General features: G+C 39.8%; 1 protein-coding gene, 1 long non-coding RNA gene and 1 other non-coding gene across 3 annotated transcripts in view; 2 read left to right on the forward strand and 1 right to left on the reverse strand.

Moving 5' to 3' along the window:
- Positions 1-200: 200 nt before the first annotated feature.
- On the forward strand, positions 201-273 carry TRNAW-CCA (transfer RNA tryptophan (anticodon CCA)). The gene has a single exon. It is a non-coding gene; the product is annotated as a tRNA-Trp (tRNA).
- A 5,775-nt stretch (positions 274-6,048) lies between these two features.
- On the reverse strand, positions 6,049-11,907 carry LOC137210731 (uncharacterized). The gene is made up of 2 exons (XR_010936680.1): positions 11,758-11,907; positions 6,049-6,582 (listed from the first exon to the last, which is right to left on the reverse strand). It is a non-coding gene; the product is annotated as an uncharacterized lncRNA (long non-coding RNA).
- A 1,160-nt stretch (positions 11,908-13,067) lies between these two features.
- Positions 13,068-17,321, forward strand: part of PIP4P2 (phosphatidylinositol-4,5-bisphosphate 4-phosphatase 2) — an 86,073-nt gene continuing 81,819 nt past the window's right edge. Inside the window, exon 1 of the mRNA XM_067711802.1 lies at positions 13,068-13,375. Coding sequence (XP_067567903.1) covers positions 13,270-13,375 — 106 coding nt within the window. The 5' untranslated portion in view covers positions 13,068-13,269. The remainder of the gene's footprint in view (positions 13,376-17,321) is intronic.

Below are 17,321 nucleotides of genomic sequence, written 5' to 3' on the forward strand. Positions count from 1 at the left end.
ATCAAGAATAAAGTAAATTACAAAAATAACATATTTCCTATTAAACTATCCACAGTAAAAATAATGTTATTTTCGTTGGCTGCTGAAAAATGTACAGTGTGAGACACCACAAGTGAGGGTAAAAAATTGTTCTCAGGTTCTAAAGAGCAACTGACAATATATATCCAAAGATTTTAAAATGTGCATAGTCTTTGAGGACTTCCCTGGTGGTCCAGTGGCTAAGACTCCATGCTTCCAATGCAGGGGGCCCAGGTTCAATCCCTGGTCAGGGAACTAGATCCCACATGCTGCAACTAAGAGTTTGCATGTCACAACTAAAGATTCCACATGCCCCAATGAAGATCTTGCATGCGGCAATGAAGATCCTGTGTGCCGCAACGAAGACTTGGCACAGCCAAATAAACAAATATTTAAAAAATAAAATAAAATGTGCATATCCTTTGATCCAGCCTACCACTTCAAAACCTTTTTCAGGAATAAATAATCAGAAAAGTGTTCTAAGATAGATTGATGTCATCCTTAACTTCTGTTTTTCATAAACTATGTGAAATCCATAAGGAAATCATGTTAGATTTGCTTTCATAAGATATCCAGAATCTGATCCCTTTTTTTCCACCTCCACTGCTTCTGTCTTTCTTACCTAGAGTCCAATTTTAACATAGTAGCCCTTGTGATCCTTATAAAGTCTACGTTGGGACTTCCCTGGTGGTGCAGTGTTTAAAACTCTGCGCTCCCAATACAGAGGGCCTGGGTTTGATCCCTGGTTGGGGAACTAGATCCCACATGCATGCCGCAACTAAGAGTTCGCATACCACAGCTGAGGAGCCCACATGCCACAACTAAGGAGCCGTTGAGCCACAACTAAGGAGCCTGCCTACCGCAACTAAGACCTGGCACAATCAAATAAAAATAAATAAATAAATAAATATTAAAAAAAATAAAGTCTATGTCATATTGTTAGCACAAGTTCGTGTGCCCAGTGCGCAGTGAGGCCAAACAAACCAAAATGTTGGAGTTTGGAGCAGAGAAAGGTTTATTGCAGGGCCCTGTAAGGAGACAGGTGACTCCTGCCCTGAAAAAGCCTGAGCTCCCCCAAAATTTTGGAAAAGCATTTTTAAAAGCCAGGTGAGGGAGGTGGTTGCAGGGTATGTGATCAGCTTGTGCACAGTCTCTGACTGGCTGATGGTGAGGGAACAGGGTGGTGTCACAGGGGTTAACATTATCAATCTTTTGGCTCCAAGAGGCCTGGAGCTATGTGCTCACAGTCATCAAGTAGTTAATATCTTCCATTTGGTGGGGGGTTTTCACATCTATAAAACAACTCAGGAAATGAGCATCAAATACTGTTATCTAGGTACTTCAGAGAGGAGCTAAAGCAGAGGATATGGGGGAAGGTCTGTCTTGGGAAGGGCTTATAGGGTCCTGCTCCTTTACAATATCATCACTCCTCTGCTCAAAAGCCAACAAGAGTTCCAAAGTTTTCTCAACTCAGAAGATATACCAAACTGGCCTCATATGATCTGCCCCATCTGGGGTACATGCCAAACTTCTCTGATCTCATCTTTTACTCCCCCACCCCCTACCCCAACCCCCCAGCTCAGTTTGCTCAGGCTTCCTTGCTGTTCCTGCATATACCAAGCATGCTCCCTTCTCAGGGCCTTGCTGTTCATACCTGTTTAAATGTCAATGAAGCCTATCCTAGCTCCTCCATGTAAAAAAGCAATGTGCTTCCTCCACCCATCTTTGCCATTTTCCCTTACCCTGCTTTATTTCTTTTACAACATTTATCACCATCTGATATATTATATATCCGTGTTAAACTGTTACCTATATTTTTCATTATAATGAGGTCAGGGATATTGTAACTCCTTAAACAGTGCCTGGCACATAGAAGGTACCTAATAAACATTTTCTGAATGAATGAATAGAAAAATACTGCAACAAGTCTGAAAAATTAAAAAATAGAGGACTGGTTAAATAAACTGGGATGTTGCACTTAAGTATCAGGCAGATAGACCATTCAAAGAGCTAGAAGTAGAAATGAAAAAAGCCTAGAAGTGTGGAAATGAAAACTAGAATGTGGTTCTGTATCTCACAGGAAGAAATGCTGGGAATACCAACTTCTAAAGAGGTAATAGGTATTTTTCTTACCCAACTGTTTTCTGAAACCATAGGAAAAGTAGGTTTCTTATCATAAAATGTGTTTTTACATTAATCAACTGCTTCTATGGTCTCAAATAGGTTTATCCGTGAAATGTGTGTATGTGTACCTCCAAGGGCTAAAAGGATTTTTAAAAAGCAATCTTATTCTATGTAGATTTTATTAGCTCAAGCTGCCATAACAAAATGCCACAGATGGTTTAAACAGCAGAAGTTTATTTCCTCACAATTCTGAAGGCTGGAAGTCTAAGATCAAGGGCTCAGTTTCTGGTGAGGACTTTTTCCTGGCTTGCAGATGGCTGTCTTCTCATTGTATCCTCACATGGTCTTTCCTCAGTGCAAATTCATGGAGAGAAAGAGAGAGACAGAGAGAGAAAGAGAAAGAAAGAAAGAGGGAGCAAGCTAGCTCTCTGGTGGCTCTTCTTATAAGGACATGAATGTCATTGGATTAGGGTCCCACCATTAGGCCTTCATTTAACCTCAATTACCTCTTTTTTTAAAAAAGTATTTATTTATTTGGCTGCACCAGGTCTTAGCTGTGGTACACGGGATCTTCCTTGCTGTGTGAGGGATCTTCGTTGCAGCAAATTTTAGTTGCAGCATGTGGAATCTTTTAGTTGCGACATGCAGAATCTTTAGTTGTGGCATGTGGGATCTAGTTCCCTGACCAGGGATTGAACCTGGGCCCCCTGCACTGGGTATGCAGAGTCTTAGCCACTGGACTAACAAAGAAGTCCTAACCCCAATTACCTCTTAAATGCCCTGTCATCTTTGTAGCCTCAGCATTTAGTACCAAACTCTTATATTTATTTATCAAAAATATTTGAATCAAGGAAAAGCTTGAATTTGAGGCAACAATCATATATATTTCTACATTTATCCATATCTATCTATCGATCTAATCATCTATCTCTACAAGTTATTAAACAAACAGAACTTACCAAGGTATAGATAGGAAACAATTATAGTTTCCTACAAATACTGCCCCTAATAGGGCCATTTTAAATTCTCACTTGTCTCCTGTAACATATCTTATCACATCATCATATCTTGGGTAGGTTCTATAACTTCCTTGTCAATTTCAGTCATTAAAAATCCATCCAGTCTAAAACTCCAATTTCATATCCAAATCAAAGATTTCCTCTTTTCTGTCATCTGCTAGTATTGTGGCTTGAAGGACCTGAAATGGGGAGGGGGTATGGTCTTCCTTTTGCCTCTTTCCCATTTTCCACCTTGGGGGAAAGAATGTAGTTTACCTCTGGGCTTCAGGTCCTTCCACCCTTTTCTAGTTTCTACCTCCTCCAAGAAGTGGACACAGGGAGGAGTTGGAGGGAGTCAATGGGCTGTTGTAGTCCTCCTTGTGTTCTTTGATAGTAACTCTTGGGCCAACACTGACTGGCCATTGACCATACTCTCTCCACAGCAGGCACTCAAATACTGGATTTCTAGAGGAGGCACAAATGTTGAGTTCTTTAGGGCCTTCCCAATCTATGGTGTCCTGCTTAACTTCTTCCAGTCCTCCTCAGCTCTTGTACTCAGTGGAATACCCCATGGGCTCTGGCTGCTGGAGTTTTTTCACCCAGCAGTTAGCCTCTTTTGTTGCTGCCATCATGATGGCACAAGCCCAGCTAATTTTTGTGGTGCTACTTTGGCCTACAAGAAACTCACATTCTCATCAAAGCAGGAGTGATAGCTGAGCTACACCACGGGCCTTTCTGTTTGCCCTGCCATAATTCACCAATTCTTTTTTTCCTGTTCACACAGACTTTGGGAAGAGCAGGTAATCTGTGTCCTAATTTGAAAATGAGGTGTTAGTTTTCTTTTTATGCAGATACATCCAAACTTTGCAAATTATTATTAGAGCACTTCTCACTTGACTTTTCAGAAAAGGGCAGGGAGAAGCCACAGAAGAACTCCCTAAGCCAACAATTCATGACTTCAATAATTTCCATTTTCCTCCTTCTCATTCTCCTGTTTATACGGATTGGGGTATTGGGTTATTGAAGGGCCAGTTCTGCTGATTTAGTATGTGGAGATACTTACTGCTTTTTTTTGGCCTCAGTTTTGGACCCTAACTATCAGTTTTGGATCAACAAGAAAAGTTCCACACAACTTCAAGTCAAATTTTGTCTATGGAACTTTGCATTTCACTCTGTTCTGTTGTGGTGTGCTTATAGAGCTTGGACCTTATTTTACTCTTATTAGCATCCTGTGAGATGTAGGATAGCTATCTCCCATTTTGCTGATGAAACTGAGACAATAAGAGACAATCTAGGACTAATTAATTGAAAAAAACAACTCTTCTATGACTATAGTCAAGATTTCAACCCTCCTCTATTGTTTTTGCAAAATGTTGCACTCTTTCAACTTCAGAACATGGCCTTATTTTCTCAGAGTTATAATTCTGTTTGCTGGAGAAGTAAACAAAATCCCTCAGAGCTGAAGGTAAACATATTTACCCTAGTCTTAGCAGAGTGTGTACCCATCCTTCAAGTTTTCCTCACTTAAGAACCAGTTTCCTGCTTTTTCAGGGTATGCATATAATGAAGGGGCATTCATATTTCATCCTTCGTGTGAAATCTAAATCTCTATTTCCTCAAAGTCCTTTTTACTGGGCATTTCCAAAAACCTTAGGAACATTCATGCATATTTTTTTATTCTTTTGGCCACGCCACGTGGCATGTGGGATATTAGTTCCCTGACCAGGGATTGAACCTGTGTCCCCTGCATTGGCAGTGCTGAGTCTTAATCACTGGACTGCCAGAGAAGTCCCCATTCATGCATAAATACAACTCCCTCAGGCCTGCTGAGATACCCTAGAGTTCTTGAATTAAGCATACAGACTACACACCTGAGATGTACTATATAATAACTATAAGGCGAATGTAGATGAATTAATGAGTTAAAAATACAAACATGCTCTGGCCCATTGTGCTTCTAGCCTAGTTCAGTGATGCCTGTCCCCTGGTTTTCCTTCCAATAGAGCTAAAAGAGGAGAGTGATAAAAAAGCTTATGTTTATGGCAAGTCTATATGCCAGTCACTGATAGTTACATTCCATATATTTTCTCATTAAATTATAATAAATACTCCATAAGGTAGGTATTATTACTCTGTTTTACAGACTAGTTAGACAACTGAGGTTTTGAAAGGTTAAACTAACTTAAATAAGATCATTACTCAGAGGTAATGAATTCAAGTATAATTTTATTTGATTTCCAAGCCTGGGCTCTCCTGGCACAGAGTAGAGAAACAGAGGTCAGGGTGAGAGAGTAGAGGTGGTACCCTGGCATGTGCTAAGGAAAGCAGTTATAACCCTTACGAGTACATATTTAATATGAACATACTTTACATAGAGGTTCATAAAATATTCATAGATATTCATAAAATCTATGATAGATATTCATTAAATATCATAGATATCTTGCATAGATATTCATAAAATAGCCTTCTCAGATGGACTTTAGAATTTCAAATTAAACTTCCCCAAAGCATCATGTCCCTTGAAGAACTCTCCTTTGTTTTTATGCCTTTTTTACACAAAATATCGTTTGTGGTTGTGATTGATCAATTTAAAATGACCTCCAATGAATCACGTCTCCCTGCATCCATGCTCCTCTGCATGTGAAACTGCCACATCTTCCATCAAGAGACTGAATTTATCCCTCTGCCTGTTTGAATGTGACCTGGCCTTGTGATTTGCTCTGACAAATAGAATGTGGTAGAAGTAAACTTGTACACGTTCCAAAACCTTGGGCGTATTGTTACTGAGTCCAAGTTCATTCTGCTCACTGCATGACAGGGCAATAAATCAGGAGATGAGGTGTTGAGGCAAGGAATAATGACTTTATTCGGAAAGCCAGCATACCGAGAAGATGGCAGACTAGTGTCTCAAAAGAACCATTTTATTGCAGTCTGGATACCAGTTTCTTTTATAGAACAGAGACAGGGAGGAGGTAAGGGAATAAAGTAAAAAGGCCATAAGTCTTGCAAATATCTCCTGGAATGGCCAGCCTCAGGAAGGGGATGTGTTAATTTCTTCTTTCTCCTAGCCATTCACAGGTGGACAGGGTCAGGATGTTTCCCTGAACAAAGGCACTTTGGTTTAACATTCAGGCAGAGGGGCAGGGTTCCCGGAGGCAGGCCGTTATGTATAGACAGTATCCTCTTAGTGAACAAAAGCAACTGGAAGAAGAGGTTAAGGAAAAAGAAACAGATCCAATATGTAGCCAGATTTTGTTCTTCCCTGTAACATTATAAGGCCTTGGAAGCATCTGCCTTTGCCCTCTAAGTGTACTATTCTGAGACTGACATGTAAAGAGGAAGCCCAGGGTAAAAGTACATTTGGAGACAGGGGTTCAGCCAATGCAGCTTTCTCAGCTGAGCTCAGGCCCCAGCTGATCCACCAGATGGACGCATCTTTCTGAAAAATAATACATTGTTGTTTTAATCCACTAAGTTGTAAGATGATGGATTCTTAAAAAGCAATAACAAAGCAGAAAGTGGTACTGGAAGTACAAAGCAATAGGTAAATCCAACAGAAGTTGGTACTGAAAGTACAAAGCAATAGATAAATATAATAGAAATTAGTATTGCTCTAAAATAAACCCAAGTATATGGCACTGTCTTCAGGACTAGGCAGCCTGAGAATGCTGAAAGGAGTAGAGGGGATACTGTTAGTAGAAGCTAAAAAGCAGAGAGGAAATTGCTACGGGAGACCAGAGAACAGAAGTCTACCAATTAATTATTGCTTATGGTAACTTGGAAGGTAGAAAATGCACCTAATGAACTTACTGATCTCACTAATTTCCATGTAGGGTATAGAAAATAACAATTAGCTTCTTTTAGCTTTGTCTGATGAGAGGTGGTATTTTATATTGCTGCCATAAAAAATTATCACAAACTTAGCAGTTTAAACAACATAAGTTTATTATTTTATAGTTCTGTCAAAATTTAGAGATAGTAAAAATTAAGACTAGGTCAGTAAAATAGTATTAAGTAAGAGTTTATGGTGTACAGAAGGATACTTTGCAAACTGGGAGTCTTCAAGTCCAACACTGAGATGAAACTCAGAGGCATGATGTCACAGGATGGCTTTGTAAAGTAGAAGTAAGAAAGGTGTTTAACCTTTACAATGATCGGGTATTACAATGGGGGTTTCCAGATGGTAGGGGATTCATTAACAGTGATTAACTTATACCATTTCAGGAAGATGATTATCAGAGGCACTTAGAAGAAAAAAACTATGTTGATTTTTACTTATGTTCATGAAATAAACTAGATTTATTTTCTTTATGTAACTTAAATGATTTTTGTCTGCTTGTAGGATTTTCAAGCCTAGTCTCTATTTTATTTTTATTTTTTATTTTTATTTTTCTTTTTGCTGTACTAGGGCCTCTCACTGTTGCAGCCTCTCCCGTTGCGGAGCACAGGCTCCAGACACGCAGGCTCAGTGGACATGGCTCACGGGCCTAGCCGCTCCACGGCATGTGGGATCTTCCCGGACCGGGGCACAAACACATGTCCCCTGCATCGGCAGGCAGACTCTCAACCACTGCGCCACCAGGGAAGCCCTCTATTTTATTTTATTTTAACATTTCCATAGGTCAGAAGTCCAATAATTCTCACTGGACCAGAATCAAGAGATCAGCAAGGCTGTGTTCTGCCTATAAGCTCTAGGGGAAGATCTATTTGTTGACTTGAAAATAAAACACACAACATAAAGGGTTGTGAGTTTAAGTTTTATTCAGGGTCTTACTGAGGAGTATAGCCTGGGAGACAGCTCTGAGGAAGTGCTCCAAAGAGACAGGGGAGGAGACAGAATATATGATTTTTTTGGCCAGAAAATACATGTTAGTCACGCATATATCTTGGTAAAAGATGGCTGCTAATCACAAAGAACACAGCCTCGAGTTAATGATTTTAATGCTTTTCTATGTATAGAAGATGCAAGAATTTGGGGTCATTGAAATTCTTCCTGAGACATGAATCTATCTAGGGGCCTGTTTATTGAAAGCACAGAGTGCCTCATCCTGTTTTTCATCTTGAATTCCTCTCAGGGGAGACTGCAGTGGGTTTCAACTTAACCCTTATATAGCTGGGTGATGAGCGATGCTCTATGTTCTTCTTTGCTCACAATTTCTTTGCTCATTAAAGTTGTTTATAGAATCCAGTTCTTTGTGTTTGTGGGGCTGAAATCCTCATTTCCTTGCTGCTGTCAGCTGAGAGTCACCCCTAGCTCTAAAGGGCACCCACACTCTTTGGTTCCCTTCCTCCACCTTCAAAGTCAACAATGGTAGGTTGTGTCCTCCTCACACTTCTAATCTCTCCTCCTTCTTCTTCTGTGAATATCACTAGCTACAGCCAAGAAGGTTCTCAGCTTTTAAAGACTCATTGGCCCACCTGGATTACCCAGGATAACCTCCCCATCATAAGATCTGCAACCCTTAATCACATCTGCTAAATCCCTTTTGCTATGTAAGGTTTCCTAGGTTCTAGGGACTAGGTGTAGACATCTTTTGGGGGTCATTATTTTCCCTACCACAGAGATGAACTAAAAAAGAACTTTCAGTTTACAACAGAATTTAGAGGAAATATAGAGGACTCAGAACAGTCCAGCAAAAGATTTTTAACATAAGAAATGGCCTCAGGATAAAATTTTAATCCAAGGGGATGGCTATAAAACTCCTTGTTAAGACCTCTGAAAGATTCAATCAGTGATTTGAAGACTTCCTTAGGTAAGACAAAGGGGTTTCTACAAATTTGAAGGGTCTCAAATGTGGCCCAATGTAGAGAGATGCCTATCTCAAAAAGAATTATGTCTGTGGCTTTGGGGGCAGGAAGTAAACCCCAGTCAGATTTATAAGAAGCCTGCAAAGTTTTTAAGGGAATTGTATTAACTTGGATTAAAAGGAACAGAGACAGTTCAAAATTTTAAAAAGGCCTCTGGGCCTCCAACTTTGTTTGGGCCGGAGGCAGACTGGGAAAGCTACTCAACTACAAACAGGAGTCGTACTTTATGGAAAAGAAAGGACTCAGTGGCAGGGCAGAGAGCCAAGGACAGCAATAGATGAGGAAACCCAGTAACACTAAGAGCAGAACTATGCCCTAATAAAGAAGCGTTCCCTGGCTCTAGTGTCAAGGGAGCTAGTGACATATGCTCAACTGGATTTCAGAATTCTGTGGTTCAGTGTACACAATGTTACACTATGTTCTTTCCATTCTAAATGCACATCAGCTCCCTCCCCTCACTTTATGAAATTGGAGTGTTTACTGCTGTTATGCTGCTCGTGTTTCACTGTTAAATGTTGGAGGATGGGGCAGGGGGAGATGAGGAAGGCACATAATTTGTCTTTTTAGTTCACAGTTCTCTGAATCAACAGGTGCTGTACCCAAGGAGCTGAACCTGTGGAATCATACCCAAGGAACTTTGTCTGCACCTGTACTTGATTTAGGTGACAAGATATACAAACATGACTTTGGTGATTAAATGAGACCTTGGGGTCTTAGGAATGGGCAAATGTAGTTTGCCCATGAGAGGGACATGAACCATTGTGGCCAGAGGATAGACTATGGTAGCTTGCTATGTAATGGCCTGCAATGAATCATGCCTTCCTGTGTTCCACAGCCCTTTGCACTGTGACATTGTCACTCCATCCATGAAGATATGGAATCTATTCCTCCACTGGCCTTGTGACTACCTTTGACCATGAAAAGAGGTCTCTGGGCCTCCAGCTTTCTTTGGGCAGGAGGCAGGCTGAAGGAGGTGGAAGAATGTGGTGAAAGTAACATTATTTGAGGTCCAGAGCCTAGATCTTAAGAGGCGCCAGAGCTTCCACAATCGCCCTCTTAGAACACTGCTCTGAGACTACTAAGCATGTGAAGAAGCCTTGTTTGAATGACTATATGGAGAGAGACTCGTGGCCATCCAAGCTGTCTCATCAGCTGAGCCCAGCCCCCAGCCAACCTGCTAGCTGAATGCAGCTGCCTAAGTAAGGCTAGGTAAGAGCAACAGAATGTCTACTCAGTCAACCAACAGAATCATGAAAAATAACAAATCACATTATTTTAAGCCACTGGGTTTTGATATAATTTGTTACTTAGTAGTAGATAACTGGAACTGTAGTTTAAGCAGCTTAAGTAAGTAGTAAGATATATCTCTTACTAGCTCATACATTATCTGTTTAATCATACAATTATTCCAAAAGTGAAAATGAATAGTGATGGCAAAGTATCATAATCATAAAAGGCCTTAGATTGATCAGTATTATTTAACATTTACTGAGTAACCATAAACTATAGAATTATCTTTAAACTAGAATGAAGTGATACTCATCTAATAAGTTTTTTACTTTTTGTGAAATTTGGCATTGTTGCAAATATAATCTCAATATACCCATTAACTGTATCACCCTCAATTGAATTATGAAATTAATAGAGAAGTCATATAAAGAAGTAAAGAATGAAAAAAAAAAAACCTTTATACTGATCATTATTACCTGGGCAATAAAGAAAGTCTAGCTGTAAAGATAAAATGGAACAATAAAATAGTCAGGTGGCAAAACTCTCATCTTCATCAAAAAGTCAAGAAATGCTCTTAACTTTCTTCCCGTTAACAATTGTTTTAGTAAGATTCTGGGACTGTGTAGGATTTGTTCATATACTCATTTGTTATTTATTTGGCAAACATTTATCAAGTGCTTATTAATGTGTCATGCATTGTGTTAGATACTGGAGATATAATAGTGAATGAGATAGATTTGGTTTCTGACCTCACAAAGTCAGTTGGGGATAAAAGGTGGGTGGGTAATGGAAATGTAAATACACTGCTACAATAAAGTGTGATAGGTGACAGGATAGGACAATAAAATCGCCCTTTGTCCTTCCGTATCCCTGGGGGATTGGTTCCAGACCACCATCTCCCCGCCACCCCCAAAGGATACCAAAATCTTTGGATACCCTTCCATAAAATAGCGTAGTATTACACAGTACAGCATATGACCTATGCATATCTTCCTGTATACTTTAAATCATCTCTAGATTACTTATAATACTTAATACAATGTAAATGATATGTAAATAGTTGCCTGAGCATGGCAAATTTACGTTTTGCTTTTTGCAACTTTCTGAAATTGTTTTTTGCAAAAAATTTTCACCTGTGGTTGAATCTGTGGATGCGGAAACCCATGTATATGGAGGGCTAACTGTATAGAAATAGGATTTTGTTGATTCTTTTTAAAAGTTTCTTTATCTCAATAGCTTCTAGGCTGCAACTGTAAAAACACTGTTGTTTCTTTTGTAAATTGTTCACTTTTGCAGGGAGTGCTACATCTTTACCCCTCACATTCCAAGTTCCTAGAGACCTATAAATGCCCTTGGATTATATCCTATGGGAATCCTATTTATTTATTTATTTTTGTCTGCACTAGGTCTTTGTTGCAGGGCAAGGGCTCTTTGTTGTGGTGTGCCAGCTTCTCTAGTTGCAGAGTGCGGCGGGGTGGGGGTGCGGGTGGTCTAGAACGCACGCATGCTCAGTAGTTGCAGTGTGTGGCCTTAGTTGCCAAACGTGAGGTGTTAGTTCCCCGACCAGGGATCAAACCTGGGCCCCCTGCATGGGAGTGCGGAGTCTTAACCACTGGACCACCAGGGAAGTCCCTGGGAATCCTTATATTGTGTTGTCTCCTGATGCTACTGATCCACAAAGGATGCTGCATAATAGAAAACATTATTCTTTGATTTTCCCTTAGGATTTCCAGCTGGTGCCTAAATGGAATTTTCAGAATAAAGAGTATCTTCAGAGGGCACGTAATATAAGAGGTAGTTTCAAATGTCTACAGTTTGCTTTTACTCATGCCCCTTTAAATCTCCAGACCCTTTAAAGACTACCAGCCTCATTTTTGGTTTGTTTTTGGCTGTGCTATATAACAGACATCTTGAAGACCAGGACCATCCCCTATTCATATGTGTAGACCAGTAATCACATGATAATATGTGATGAATGACTCAAAGAACTATTGCAGAAAAATGATCGGTTTGAGACCATGACTATTTTCCCATTGCATTTTTTTATCTGGGCATGTTCAAAACTTTGATTTTAAAACCACTCTAGCAAGCCACCAAAAAAAAGAAAAGAAAAAAATAAACACAAAAAGCAAGATGAGAACTGTACTTAGCTTGTTTTTAATACTGTTTTACATGTGAATGATTATTTTAAGACATTACTAAAGAAAATAGTTATTTGTCTTACATTATTCATAAGCTTTATTATCATATATGTGTCAGGGACAATACAGTACAAAAACAAAACTAAAATGACAACCTATTTTGTTAAATTAAACTTGTAAAAACCAACACACTATGCATAGTTTCAATAAGATACAGTTACTAGAGTGCCAAACAGATATGTAAAAATTAACAAGGAAAAGCAGGAAATGGCACTGCTCATACAAAAATTTACGTCCTCTTAGACAACAGATGTTGAAAAATGATTTCCTAACAAAAGCAGCAGCCCTCGAGAAGGAATTGGTAACCCTAGGAATAAGTTTTCTTTATATAATTGCTGCGAAGTTTGACAGCAAAGAACTCCTCTTCCTCCCTTGAGGAGTTAAACTTGGATTTGTGATTGCTGTAGTTTTCCTGTAATCAAGCCACAGGCCTTTTGCCCCCTTTCAGGCTGCCCTTCACTCTTCTTTTTCCTTATAGTTAAGGAAATGTGAAGTACAAAGAAGAAAGAGTTGTAACCCCTCCCTCCCACTTACCTCCTCTCTGCGTTCGGTTACTTGGCACCTTCCCCTCCCAGCGTTTCCCAGTCAGCCCTACTAAGTTCCCAGGGCTCCTGCCCCTCCCATTCTCCCCTCCCCCAGCTCTCCCGGGCCCTTTCTTTTTTTTTTTTTTCTTCATCCTCTCCCCACCCCTAGGCGTGCTTCCCAGCGCGCTTCTCTTCCCCGCCTCTCGATCCCGCATCCCCCCTCCCTGCCCGCCTCCTACCTTGTGACACATCCCGGGTCCTCCCGGAGGCGGCTGCAGCGGCAGTAGCACTAACAGCGTCTCCAACCGGAGCCGCAACCCCAGACTCAGCCTCCACCCCGGCCCCGGCGCCACTGCTGCAGTCATGGCTGCTGATGGGGTGGACGAACGCTCGCCTCTGCTCTCCGCATCCCATTCTGGAAATGTCACTCCCACGGCCCCACCATACTTACAAGAAAGCAGCCCCAGAGGTAAGGCCAGCATAGATCTTTCTACTTTGTAAGAAAAAGCCTAGGATGTAAAGACCAGGGAGTTCTGAGGCGGAGGCCAGCCTCTCACTTGGGCTGGGAGAGAGGGATGCTGACTGTGCCTTCTGAAGCAGAGCCTGCCTGCCTGAGAGCTTCACCGCAGGGCTTTCTCGTGGTGTAGTGTGGGGTGTGTGAGTGTGTGCGTGTGTGTGTATTTCGCCCCTTCTTACCCACGGGTATGGGATGTGTGTGTGTGTGTGTGTGTGTGTGTGTGTGTGCACCGTGTCTTATCCACTGCTGTTGGTGTGTGTGTGTGTGTGTGTGTGTGTGTGTGTGTATTTCACCACTTCTGACCCAGGGGTACAGGATGTGACATGAATTTCCCAGGTTGGGCTTTGCTGTTTTAGAGCAGCTCCTAAGTGCAGCTGGATGGTTGTGCAAATCTTTCACAGTCATTCACAAATTCTTCCACGTTGCTGAGAAACCAGGAGTACTGCTCACCTTGGCATCTGTCCTTGAAAGGGCTTAGCTTGAAAAATATGCATTTTCTACCATTCACCCACCAGTAGTCTGTTCAATCAGGGAATTGCCTTAGCAAAAGGAGAAGAGTTAATCAATATTCCTAACATGTCTGAAATCTCTGCCCTTCCTTATTGCTTCTACTTGTAAGGAGTATGTGTTAGTTTTAGTGGTAAAATGAGGAATAGAAGAGAAGATGGAATATTTTTGATGCATATCAAAAATGCAGTGAGATTGAGTGCATTGAGTGAGATTGAAATTGACTTTTAAAAGTAACCCAAGTTAATAAAATAAATATTTCTATTTATTTCTCTTCGTAAAATGGAATCAAGAAAGATTTGATGGCAATGGGGTCTGAAGAAAGAAGGGGGAAATCTATTTACCAAACTATTCAATTTATTCCAAGATCTATCCTTGTTCTAAGCCTTTTAGTTGATTCCTATAGTAGAAATAAGGCGGAGTCAGTAGTTATAGAAAATGGAAGGCAAGACTTTAAAAAACCACTTAGAGCAGTGAAAAGGTTGGTCAAATATGGTACTTGCAAATGTAGGTTAAATGCATCTCTCCTTTTTGGCTGAATGTGAGACATTTAAAAACCCAAGGAGGCAAACATTAATGCCTTTGAAAATGTGGGTGGATCCTGTTTCCTGTAGCACAACTTTTTCTACGTTCAAGTCTGGAATTGGAGCAGCTGTAGAGCAGGTCGAACTTGTCAAGTATTTAAAATTTCCATTTAATACTTTATAACTTGAAAAGCAACAATCTAGATCTTAATCCACACTTAACAAGAAGCAGGACAAAGGAAAAGGATGTTTAGCTGTGAATAATTTAGTGTGATTAATGAGTTGAGAAATAAGGTGCAAAATGGTACAGATACTCACCCATAGAAAACCCACAAGTCATGTTTGTTGGTCAGCATTAAACACGTGTCAGAGGACACCTCTTGGGGGAATTTCCTTAAAAGGCAAATTTGATGTTAATGTGTTTACTGTTATCTAAACTGTATGGTCTACAACAGGTTTAAACACTTATTTAATGACTGTTTCAATTTCATCAATTCACCCTTTTAAGACAAAATATTTGATGATTTATTGAGAGACAGAATTTAGATTTAAGAAACTGTCCCATAACAGATTTTCATGCTCTCTATCTTGCATCTGTGTTTTTTATTTTTAGTCAGAGAGTGGCTAAATTATCCCACAAAAATGGTCATACTCACGGACCTGCTTGTAGACTTCTTTATCATTTGCCAAATAGTTGTTATTCTGATAAGACTTCTCAAAGCACAAAATATGGTACAAGTTTCAGCTCAGCCACTAAGAAGAAGAAGTTTCATTCCAGAAAACTTTTACCAAAGAAATTCAATGTGTTATAAAACAAAATTCAACTGTGTACATTTTAAAGATCTTATTGGCTTTATTTCGTGATTCATGAATCAGGCAGAATCCCGCCTAGCAGATAAAAAGGAGCTCTAAGGAACTGTACAAAATTAAAGACTCATATAGGCAGAAGGGAGTGGGACAGGGAAGTTATACTAGCAAAATGTGGATTGGTTGTGGCAAGGTCACTTTTCTTTAGGGGATGGCAGGGGCCTATTAGGCAGATGACCTCACTAGTGCTGATCAGGAGATTCCTGATTGATTGGGTTAAGAGTCCATTTCTGAGAGAGGCATAAGTGACTCCATTTTGGGTCTGTTGTCTTGTTTGTAACAATGTTTTAGCAAAAAGCTCTTTCTGCCTATTGTAGAACAATTTTTTTTTTCTTAACTGTGAATGAGACAGGTTAGATAATTAGAAACACTAATTTCATGGCATATGGCATATGAAGCAAGAAGCATAAATGAGAAGTAAAAGGCATTTTTGGCAAAATATCTTTTCTTAATAAATAGCAAATAAGAATCTTGATAAATATTTTGAGTAAATACACAAGATCTGATTCTAGAAGAACAGTGCTAATTACTCATTCAGTAATTCATCAGGTGGGACAACGTGCCGGAGACTGCTCTAGGAAAACAAGAGTAACCAAATCCATGCCCTCATGGAACATGAGGAAAAAGAATAAGTTGAATCATTTCAGAATGTAAGAAACAGTCTGTCACTAGACCAAATATTTTCAGTAGTTGACAACAGTAGAGTTGAAGCTTGGGATTCAAAAGACCAGAAATAGAATGTACTTTTTGGGAAAGAACTTTGGTTTATGATAATTACAATCTATAATTACCCAGACATTAAAAAAATTTCATAGAAGTGGTTAATAGCCATAACTAGGGACTATTTTCTCCAATTCAACTCTTCGCTATTTGTGTAACCTTCTAAGAACAGGAATGTGAGATCCCACCCCAAGATGAAATATTCCACTTCAAATTGAAAGTTGATGGAGTGTTTATTTATAGACAAGTTATCGATAATGTAGTGGGGGAGCAGTTAGTATTTTGCATCTGGTTTCATTTGTGTAACAAATCCTCCTGGGTTTCTAAGTGGAATGCTTCTAGTGGTCTTTGCTGTCAGTACTGGATTCCTGCATAGAGTAGGAGGACATCACCTCTCCTGTGATCACAGTGCCCCATTTGGTATATTTGTCAGTTTTTGTTAAATCATAGAAATTAAAATCAAAGAGAGTTTTAGGCTCATTTGAAAGGAGGTTGGAAAAAATACCACAAAACCTACAATTTGGCTATATTTGTTTGGTTTCTTTATACATCTGCTAATTTTATAGGAAGGATGTGGCAAATGAATATGACCTCTAAATTTATGAGATGTCATCTGTGAAAAATGGTTTATATTTGAGTTGTCTGATTATGTATTGAATATGGGAATGTGATTATCTACTTCACTATAATTCTATAGGGAAAAGAGTACTTTGTTATACAGAGATAGTTTCACTTGCTTACTTTGTTTCTGTTATTTATTCAGCAAATAAATATTGGAGTACTAGCCAAGCTCTGTGGTAAGAAGGGAAAGACAGACATGGCTCCTCTTCCAGTCTAGTGGGGGATATTGAGACATAAATTACATAATCATTCAAACAAATGCAAAAGTGCAGTGGGGATGAGGACAGTGCTAAAAATATATCCAGCGCCGTGAGAGTATATAATGAAAAGATTTAACCTGGTCAGGAAAGGCTTTCCTGAGACTTGATTTAGCTCTGAATGCTTAGCAGTAGTTAGCTTGGCAAGGAGGGGATTAGAACACTCTAAGCAAAAAGAAAAAAAGTATGTGCAAAAGCCTTTAGCAGGATAGAGTATAGTAAGTACTAGGAACTGAAAGAAAGCCAGTGTGGTCAAAGTAGAAACAGCAATAGGGAAGGTGCTGCAAAATGGGAGTGGAGAGGTTGGTGTGGTTCATATTCTCCAGAGACTCTCCTTAGAACTATGCTTTTTGATATTCAAGTCCTTAGATAGTTTTTCTCTTGAATCTGGGCTGACATTGT

This window comes from Pseudorca crassidens, chromosome 17 (genome assembly GCF_039906515.1).
Source record: "Pseudorca crassidens isolate mPseCra1 chromosome 17, mPseCra1.hap1, whole genome shotgun sequence".
In the NCBI taxonomy this organism is placed as follows: Eukaryota; Metazoa; Chordata; class Mammalia; order Artiodactyla; family Delphinidae; genus Pseudorca; species Pseudorca crassidens.